Source organism: Pelophylax lessonae (assembly GCF_965119305.1).
Source record: "Pelophylax lessonae genome assembly, chromosome: 4".
Taxonomy (NCBI): domain Eukaryota; kingdom Metazoa; phylum Chordata; class Amphibia; order Anura; family Ranidae; genus Pelophylax; species Pelophylax lessonae.
The window spans coordinates 631,020,436-631,031,198 of record NC_138771.1 but is presented as its reverse complement, the minus strand read 5'-3'; the positions used below and the strand labels follow the sequence as shown (position 1 = coordinate 631,031,198).

At 42.5% G+C, this 10,763-nt stretch overlaps 1 protein-coding gene across 1 annotated transcript in view; it reads right to left on the bottom strand.

Annotated features, from left to right (window-relative positions):
- Positions 1-4,663: 4,663 nt before the first annotated feature.
- The window catches only part of LOC309552861 (uncharacterized protein), a gene marked incomplete at its 3' end in the record, with an annotated part of 214,407 nt that continues 208,307 nt past the window's right edge, over positions 4,664-10,763 (bottom strand). The window contains exons 9-11 of the mRNA XM_082253772.1: positions 8,457-8,801; positions 4,807-5,196; positions 4,664-4,668 (exon numbers count right to left, since the gene is read on the bottom strand). Of these exons, the coding sequence (XP_082109898.1) occupies positions 4,664-4,668; positions 4,807-5,196; positions 8,457-8,801 (740 nt within the window). The remainder of the gene's footprint in view (positions 4,669-4,806; positions 5,197-8,456; positions 8,802-10,763) is intronic.

Sequence of the window (10,763 nt, the reverse complement as noted above, 5' to 3'; positions counted from 1 at the left end):
CGCGTAAATGGTTTAGCACATTGGATGCCCCCCTTTGGGTGGATTTGGAAACTAACATGGCCCCTACAAAGAATCTCTGGGACATGCTCTTGGGAGATACATGGATTCGGTGGAATCTAGTTACCCTATCCCCTACCATGCAAGCCTCACTTAGAGCCTGGCGAACAGTCACTGGGATACATAAAGACCGCGACATATCACTTTACCATCCCATTCCTTCCTCGGTTCTAAATAGCCACATTCCTGACATCCCCCCGAGCCTTAACATAAAGGGAAACATTAATACCTTGCAGAACTTTTATGACAATAACATTTTGTTAGCTCCGGGTGATGAGATACAGGCCAAGTACCACATGCCAAGCTCGAATTTCTTTCACATTTATCGCATGCACCATTTCATGAAACACCACCCTTTACAAGGCACAAAAGTGGATGGCAAGATATGGGATCTATTAGTAACCACTTCCAAGACACCTCCAAAACTTTCTAGCTACTATCATATCCTACTTGGCAATGACACGTTTTTTAAAACGTGGACCATGTTCAAATGGGATAGGGACTTACGAGAAAGCTTCACGGTATCACAATGGCGACGTGCAGTCTCAGAAGCTAATCGTCATACTCATTGTGCTAACCACTGGGAGATGACCCTTAAACTCACCCATAGGTGGTACTATACCCCTTACCGGTTAGCGGGATTTTCCAACAAATACTCCCAATTATGTTGGAGGGATTGCTCCAATGTTGGCACACTATTACATATTATGTGGGCATGCCCATCTCTCATTAGCCTGTGGAATCAGGTGTTTACTTTCATTGCTAAACACACTGGGTGTATCATTAAACCCAACCCAGCTTTAGCAGTTCTGCACTTGGGTATGGAAGGACTCCCCTCACAATATAGACCTTGGACGTCACATGTCCTGTTGGCAACCAGAACTCTTATTCTGAGGAAATGGAGAACCCCAGATGTACCCAATCTATCAGATGTAATTGCACTATTGCGTATGAACTATCAGTTTGAAAAATCTCTGGCGACTAATAATGCGCGCCTTAGGGAATTCAATAAGTTGTGGGACTTTTGGTCTACCACCTAACTCGACTCCATAATTCGACTCCATGTTACGACTTCTTACTTTGCTTTATGTTGTTGTTGATTATGTAATAATCTCACCAAGTTTTGATGTAACCATTACACATGTGTTCGATATGTAAAACATGTACCATGCAGGATCGAGAAGATACTTGTTGTTTCTGTTTGTTATGTGCTTAAATTTAATAAAAATTATTTAAAAAAAAAAAAAAGTTATTACCTTTTGTATCACTTGACCCTCCCTATTAGATTTTAGATTTCAAGCTCTAATGAGCAGGGCCTTCTGATTACTACTGTAATGAGTTATATTGTAACTGTACTGTCTGCACTCATGTTATAAAGTGCTGTGCAAACTATTGGCGTTATATAAATCTTATATAACAATAATAATAAAAATAATAATAAATTTGGCCATCTTGGAGAATAAAAATGGCTGCATGCTACCTTGCCTAAAAAAAAACAAACAAAAAAAAAAAAAAACCTGATGACCTGGCGTGAATCGACCAAACCTGATGGTACCATTAGCTGAATGACAGCTTCCATCTAGTGGTCTCTAAAATCGTTACATTGTATTTCTTGTTAAAGACATGTATTTCCAGTGCAGCTTAGATCCATCTAGTGACCATAATGCAATATTTTACTACTGCCCATAATAAAAAAAAAATGTTCAGAAGAATAATAATCTATAGAACATTTGTTTTTCCCTAATTTGCAAAGAGTGAATGGCCAAAAGTTTTGAGAATGACTCAAATAATAGTTTTCACAAAGTCTGCTGCCTCCGTTTTTATGATGGCAATTAGCATATACTCCAGAATGTTATGAAGAGTGATCAGATGAATTTCAATAATTGCAAAGTCCCTCTTTGCCATGAAAATTAACTTCACTCCATAAAAAACATTTCCACTGCATTTGTGAAAAAAGCTTCAGGGCGCCCAAGAAAGTCCAGCAAGCGCCAGAACCGTCTCCTACAGTTGATTAAGCTGCGATATCAGGGTACCACCAGTGCAGAGCTTGCTCAGGAATGGCAGCAGGCAGTTGTGAGTTCATCTACATGCACAGTGAGGAGAAGTCTTTTGGAGGATGGCCTGGTGTGAAAAAGTGTTGTAAAGATGCCACTTTAGCTCCAGGAAAAACATAGGGGCAGACTGATATTCTGCAAAAGGTACAGAGATTGGACTGCTGAGGACTGTAGCGAAATCTCAACAATTTCCCAATTTTCCTTTGGGATTAATAAAGTGTTAAAAACAAAAAAAAAAAAAAAAACATTTTCTCTGATGAATCCCCTTTCCTATTGTGTGGGGCATCTGGAAAATACCTTGTCCAGAGAAGAAAAGGTGAGCGCTACCATCATTTCTGTGTCATGCCAACAGTAAAGCATCCTGAGATTGTTCATGTTTGGGATTGCTTCTCAGCCAAGGGATTCACAATTTTGCCTAAGAACACAGCCATGAATCTTGAGCCTTGAACAGATTTAGGACATTTTTTTATTTTGCTTAACTTATGTTTTCTTTTGCTTTAATGGGCCGTTTTTCTGATTCTTATGCAATATTGTAGGTAATTGTTCTATTAGGCAGTCTGGGATTCTATCAGAGCAGCACAATCCAGACAGGGTCTTCATGGCGACCTTCGGTCTGTTTCCTATCCTTCCCGGTGGGCATCTGATCTGCTGGGCATGTGGGAGTTATTCCGTATCTCGTGGCCTCCCCACGCTGATGTGGGCTGTGTTCCATCTTGAATTACGACCAAAGCGCGCAGTACGGCGGATCAGATCCGGTGGCGTCACACACCGGCGTCCGCCGGCGTGATGAATGTCCACCAGACAGGGGACTATATAAGCAGCCCGTTTGGTCTGCTGACACACCAGAGACACTTGTGCTGGTGGGACTTTACCATTACCAACAGGTACATGGTTCTACGGTAAGCTTATCTACACCCGATGCCAGCTTTGCTACTTTTTGCCACCTGGACTATTGGTGATATTTAGCTTTCGTTTTTTACCTTCATTTTTCCAGGGTCTGTAGTTTCAACATCAGAATAATGTCTCTTTTTGTTCATCATTGTCTAACATTTTTCGAGGCCCTTTGATTCCTACCCGGCAGTCGCGTTCTTTCTCTGTGTGAATACACCTTACCGGTGTCACATTCGATATAAAATTCTCTGATCCAACTGGCATATTTTACCTGTGTTTATCAACACAGGTCAGTCCTTTACGTCCAGCTTATTTTTATCATTAACCACTTAAGCCCCGGAAGATTTTACCCCCTTCCTGGCCAGGCCCTATTTTGCGATTTGGCACTGCGTGAATTTAACGGACAATTGCGCGGTCGCGACGATGTACCTAAACGAATTTGATGTCCTTTTTTTCCCACAAACAGAGCTTTCTTTTGGTGGTATTTGATCACCTGTGCGATTTTTTGATCATGCGCTATAAACAAAAAAAGAGCGTAAATTTTGAAAAAATAACAATATTTTTCACCTTTTTTTATATGAAATCCCCCCCCCCCCCCAAAAATGTAAAAATCTAATTTTTTTTACATTTTTGACCAATTTGTTTTCTGCTACATATGTTTGGTGAAAAAATCACAATAAGCGTATTTTGGTTGGTTTGCGCAAAAGTTATTGCGTTTACTAACTAAGGGAAAGATTTTTGTCATTGTTGTTTTTTTTTTTTTTAATGAGTAATGGCGGCGATCTGTGATTTTTTTTTGTGGGACTGCGACATTGTGGCGGAAAGATCGGACCCTTGACTGACATTTTTGACACTTTTGGGGGTTCCAGTGACATTACTACAGTAATTAGTGCTATAAATATGAACTGTTACTGTAAAAATTACACTGGCAGGGAAGGGGTTAACTTTATTGGAGAAGGAGGGGTTAAATGTGTCCCTAGGGGCGTACTTCTAACTGTGCAGGGATGTGGCTGTGTGTGTAACAGCAGAGATCCACGGTCCTACATAGCAGGACCGTTTGATCTCTGCTGTTACACAAGGGAAAATGACAGGCGGCTTTGTTTACATTAGCCGCCTGCCTTTCTCCCTCTGTAACTGACGATCGCGAGTGACCGTCGGACATCGGGTCCACCGGTCACTCGCGCGGAGGTGTCCGTGAACGAGCGGGGGTGGGAGCGCGCCTCCGGCGGCGCGCGCTCGCCCCCTATTGGCTCACAGGCTAGTGACGTACCGGTACGTCTCTTTGCCTGCACGGGGCTGACCGCCGCAGTATATATACTTGTGGCGGTCGGCAAGTGGCTAATGTACCTTACTAGTATTTCCTCTCACTCCCCTCATTTCTTCTCCCCCCTTCTTTATTTCTCCCTTTTCCTCTCCCCCGCCCCCTTTTCCATCTCCTTCCTTCTCCTCCTCCCCCTCCCCCCCTACCCCTTCCCCTCCCCCCTTCCTCCCTTCCCTTTTCCCCCCTCCTTTACCTATTTACTATTCCCCACTTTCCCCTCCCCCTCCACCAGCTCCACAACAGTAGGTTTGTACCTCTGTAAAGACCCAAGCTGGAGAAGGGGTCAGCAAGGAGGCAGAGCATTTCACCAATGATCCACTGATCATAGTTGCAATACTTTTCAGGCTCAAATACAAAAACATAAATATGAGTGTGCAAAGTATATTATTTTTTGAAAAAAGGTAAAATTCTTCTTTAAGTCCTTTAACGCATAAAAATGTGTGTACATATAATAAAATGGAAAAAAAATTAAGTAATTTATACCTGTGGGTGTCTGTTTTAATACATTTATACCTAATTGTGTCCCACTCCCATATTTTAGTACTGAGTTGGTCTTCTGGCTTCCAATGCAGAATTTCAGCATCACCAAGCAGTAATAGGTGGTGTAATCTGTATCTTGGACTCCGTTTATCTGGAGATCAGAAGATCCACTCAGCTGAGTTCTTCCACTATAACTGGGATGAATCATTAGATCGGAGGGGTGATAGGCGTAGGGTCCTGTTGGGCTGCCCACTCTCCAGAAAACTCCACTCCACAGAAGGTTTTGGTCTGGTGGGATGGTGTATGAGCAGTTGATGGTGACAGAGTCTCCTTCATTAGCCAATATTATCGTAGACTGAGTGACTGTGAACTCAGGAACATTCTGAGTAGGATCTGAGAAGAGAAAGTATGCTGCATTTAGAGAAAATATTTAGTGAGCAAATGCAAATTTTACACTTTACATGCTTTGTTGGAGCTTCAAATCCATTGGTGAAACCATACAAAACTGACAAACCTACCACACTGTTATGTACAATTGTTTAGTAAATTAAAGATTATGCTAATTTATTTATTTTTTTTTCACACTGAGCATAGAATGGTTGGAAGGTCAGGTTTGTTTTTTTGTCGTTGTCCCTATCAGATATAGAAGCAGTAGAAATACAACTTATAGATATTATTTTCAGCTCCTGCCGTACAGGGGGACTGAACTAGCAAACCAGACTGAACCGTTGGCTCCTCCATATTCCTATACACTTTCTACAACAAATATAGAAATGTGAATGTTGCCCATTAGAGGAAGCAATGTATTTGACACAACAGACCTGTAGACTTGCCTTGTCAGACGGAGCAGAAAAACACAACCATTTTGTAGCTCTGCTAAGCAGAAGGTAGAGCCAAAGTATTCTATTAGAAAATATGACTGACTTCTTGTACATGAATAAACCTTAGAAATACACATTTCAAAACATTTACTTTAGTCAATGAACTCCCTTTAAAGTCTAAGACCAGGGGGTCACCACCCCACCTTTTGAGCAAAATAAAGCAAAAAAGCAAAATAAATAAATAAATAAATAAATGTAGCACCCTCCTTGGTAGGTGCTAGTGAGAAAGTATAGTTTTAAGCTCTGTCTGCTTACCAGAGGGGCTGCAGGTAAATCTGTATTGGTCTCTGCCTACCAGAGAGCAGGATCTGTTAGTGAGGTCTGCTCATTGTGCTCAGTATGCAATCCATTCAGTCTAGAGAGTGTTTCATGCTGGTCCAATAGGGGTCCTGTTTCTGCAGTATCGTGGGTACAGGAACTTGTGTCTAGGGGCCTGAACTGAGGGGGGCCACCCCTGCTCATAGGATAGTCAGTGGATGGGTGTCAGCAGGAAGAGGATGCTAGGGAGAGTGTCCTGAAGATATATGATCCTCCATCCAGTATCCTTATTAGAAAGAGTAAAGAAAACAAGAGACTGAACCCCATTCATCCCAGTGGCAGGGTGAATTAACAGCCTGGCTGTTCCATATCTATCAGCAGAGATTTGAAGTTAGAAGTCCTCAAATATTGTAAATAGTTAAATTGAAGTATCCCACTATTCTCTTCTCCTATCCCAATTACTAAAAAACAACAAAAAAAACAGCACCCCTAGACTGTTTATTTCTGCCAAGAGCCAACAGGAGCAAGGAGGGATTCAAGAGCTTTATTTAACCTTAACCATGTGTTGGTAACCAGGGGAGCCCATAGAGACAGTATCCTGTAGTCCTTACAGGGGCAATGCTACATAAAAAAAAATGTATATATATATTGTAGAGAGGTGAGCCCGCATCACTGTTTATTAGCAATTTACGCCTGATTGGCAGGCATGTTCATTGCACAGGTGTGGGCTAGGTCTATTATAGTCCCGGAGCTAGCACTCAGGGTTCCCCAGTTGAAGATGGCTCCACCCAGCAGACAGGAGGTCTGGCCCAGGAGTCAGGAGGACCCCATCCAACAGACAGGAGGTCTGTGCATGGGAGTCAGGAGGGCTCCCATCCTCTCTAGGAGTCAGAGGCTGAAGGTGGCAGCCAGAGCATACAGGTCTGTAGGAGGCAGATGTAGTCTGCGACAGTGCAGCGCAAAGCTGATCCTAAGTAAGCTACAAGAGAGCTTGACTAAAGGCTACTTTTGTGTAGAATAGAAAATGTCATTTTTTTGGCTTTATAAATGTATATATTTCTGCTGCAGGCTCTATACACAGTACAGATGTGCCACATGGCAGACTAAGAGGACCCCCCGGGCACTATATTTAAAGAAATTTTAAAATTATGCTTTTTTACTAACTATTTTCATTGATACATGTCCCCCAGGGCAGTACCCAGGCCCCCCATAACCACTGTATACCCAATTACTTGCATATAAGCCTTCAAAATGGGCACTTTCAATTTTTCCAGTTCGGGATCCACAGACTTCAATGGGGTTCGTTATTTGGTTCCGCTATGGTCTAAAGTTCTGCTGTGAACCGAACAGGGGGTCATTTGTTCGTCATTGTCAGTCGGAGCAATGAAACACAACCATTGTGTAGCTCTGCTAAGTAGAAAGTAGAGCCTGAGCATTCAGTTAGAAAATATGGTTGACTTCTTATACATATTATAGTTCATCTTAAACTATAGAAATACATACTTTATATAACAAAGTACTTTAGCCTGTACCCCTGATGACATCACCTGTGATAAAACATGTAGGGTGGGGACTTCGATAGTGACATCATCACACACGCCGAGTTGAGTAAAGGCCGGGACTGCCCTGTTCACCCATAGAAACACCATGGTTTGAGATATGCTTTGATGTTCATCATTTTTGTTAGTGTGCACTAAAAACAGTCTGTACAGTGTTACTCTATGGCAGGGGTCTTCAAACTATGGCCCTCCAGTTGCTCAGGAACTACAATTCCCATCATGCCTAGTCATGTCTGTAAATGTCAGAGTTTTACAATGCCTCATGGGATGTGTAGTTCATCAACAGCTGGAGGGCCGTAGTTTGAGGATCCCTGCACTATGGGATTGTGGCTATCTTAGAAAGGCTTCTTGGATAAAAAACTGGAGTGTGTTTTCAGGTCTAGAGACACTGTTTGCTTCCATTTGTACACCGGTGGTTACGGTTTGGAAGATTAGAACTATGCTCTTTTGGTCTTTTCTATGTGGACTTTATTGGGATGTTATATGATGATTAGGAGATCACAATAATCTGACTCACATATTTGCACAATCACATTTTATTTTTAGCACCATATTTTTTTTTGCATCATTTTATGCATCATTTTGTGTTTATATCGCTGCACATTTTCTTATGCATATAACAAAGTATATTAAATGACACAGCAGAGATCAGTCTGTAATTATTATCCATGGACTTGAAGCCACCAATGTGTTGGAGTCCAGGTAACTCAGCCCCATGTGATCTCCCTCTTCTGGCAGCAGAAAAAAACTCTTTTTTGCTGTGTGATTACTCCCAGAAAGATCATTGATCGATTGCTGCTCTGTGAAAATATTCAAGTATTGTACATCTGCCAACCTGGAAAATACCCAACATCTGAGCAAAGACCCAAAGGAAGAAGAACACTAAATATTGCTCCTCCTCTGTGATTTATCTAATCAATGAGTATTTCAATAGTTAAAACTGAAATGATCTTACCTGCTATCACTACCTGGGTGCCGTGTGTGGATGACCGTACATCTGATCTTGTTTTTGTCTTCACCTCACAGCAGTATTGCAGACGGTCAGAATCTGTAACATTCTCTATGTGTAATAAGAAGATATTCTCCGATTTTTGTACTCTCCATCGTCCAACCTTTTGTGTTATATTGTTTGTTTTCCATATTAAAACATCCTCATTTCTATAGCACAGGTCATTCATTCCTACCCTCCATATAATCTCATCTATAACATCAAGTGATTTATAATGAACAGCACATGGTATAGAGATATCTTCTCCCATCACAGCAGGGACAACATCCGGCTGTTCTACAAAAAACCGGTCTGCAGAAAAAATAAATAAACAACAACTTTATTATAAAAGTTAAGTCCACTGTATTTTTTTTTTTTTCAAGGCCCCCCAGGTGAGTTATGCCATAATGTATCAGTGTATCAGTATGCACAGAATTATGCATAAGTACATTATGGCAGACTTACCTGTGATGGAGGCCGGCAGGCCGTGCCTTCAGCCACTTGATAGGCCAGGCCACAATGACTCCACTCCTGCGCATGTGCGCGGGAGTCACATCACCACGGCACGGATCAGGGGCTGATTGGGGCAGTAAATGCACGCTGAGCTGCGCATGCTCAGTGAGCATGACAGCTGACAGGCAGGATTTATTTATGACAGAAGAGACCAATAGGGTCCCATCTGTCATAAATACCCTGCCTGTCACTTATTCAATTAAAAAGCAAGTTTACTTCCTCTTTAAAGCTGCTCCTCAGGCAAACAGCTTATAAAGTATCTCACAAAAGTGAGTACACCCCTCACATTTTTGTAAATATTTTATTCTATCTTTTCATATGACAACACTGAAGAAATGACACTTTGCTACAATGTAAAGTAGTGAGTGTACAGCTTGTATAACAGTGTAAATTTGCTGTCCCCTCAAAATAACTCAACACACAGCCATTGCTGTCTAAACCGCTGGCAACAAAAGTCAGTACACTCCTAAGTCAAAGTGCCCAAATTGGGCCCAAAGTGTCAATATTTTGTGTGGCCACCATTATTTTCCAGCACTGCCTTAACCCCCTTGGGCATGGAGCTCACCAGAGCTTCACAGGTTGCCACTGGAGTTCTCTTCTACTCCGCCATGACAATATCACGGAGCTGATGGATGTTAGAGACCTTGCGCTCCTCCAACTTTGAGGATGTCCCACAGAGGCTCAATAGGGTTTAGGTCTGGAGACATGTTTGGCCAGTCCATTACCTTTACTCTAAGTTTCTTTAACATTTCTTGGAGGTGTGTTCGGGGGTCGTTATCATGTTGGAATAATATTCTGTGGCCCATTCCCTGAAGGGAGGGGATCATGCTCTGCTTCAGTATGTCACAGTACATGTTGGCATTCATGGTTTCCTCAATGAACTGTAGCTCCCCAGTGCCGGCAGCACTCATGCAGCCCCAGACCATGACACTCCCACCACCATGCTTGACTGTAGACAAGACACACTTGTCTTTGTACTCCCATCCTGGTTGCCTCACACATGCTTGACACCACCTTAGTCTGCTTGTCTTCTGCAAACTGTTTGTGGGCTTTCTTGTGCATCATCTTTAGAAGAGACTTCCTTCTGGGATGACAGCCATGCAGACCAATTTGATGCAGTGTGTGGTGTATGGTCTGAGCACTGACAGGCTGACCCCCCACCCCTTCAACCTCTGCAGCAATGCTGGCAGCACTCATACTTCTATTTCCCAAAGACAACCTCTGGATATGACGCTGAGCACGTGCATTAACTTCTTTGGCCGACCATGGTGAGGCCTGTTCTGAGTGGAGCCTGTCCTGTTAAACCACTGTATGGTTTTGGCCACCATGCTGCAGCTCAATTTCAGGGTCTTGGCAATCTTCTTATAGTCTAGGCCAGTGATGGCGAAACTTGGCACCCCAGATGTTTTTGAACTACATTTCCCATGATGCTCATGCACTCTGCAGCGTAGTTGAGCATCTTTGGAAATGTTGTTCCAAAACATCTGGGGTGCCAAGGTTCGCCATCACTGGCCTAGGTCATCTTTAAGTAGAGTAACAATTCTTTTTTTTTCACATCCTCAGAGAGTTTTTTGCCCTGAGGTGCCATGTTGAACTTCCAGTGACCAGTATGAGAGAGTGAGAGCGATAACACCAAATTTAACACACCTGCTCCTCATTCACACCGGAGACCTTGTAAACACTAAAATGGCTAATTGGGCCCAATTTGGACATTTTCACGTAGGGGTGTACTCACTTCTGTTTCCAGCAGTTTAGACATTA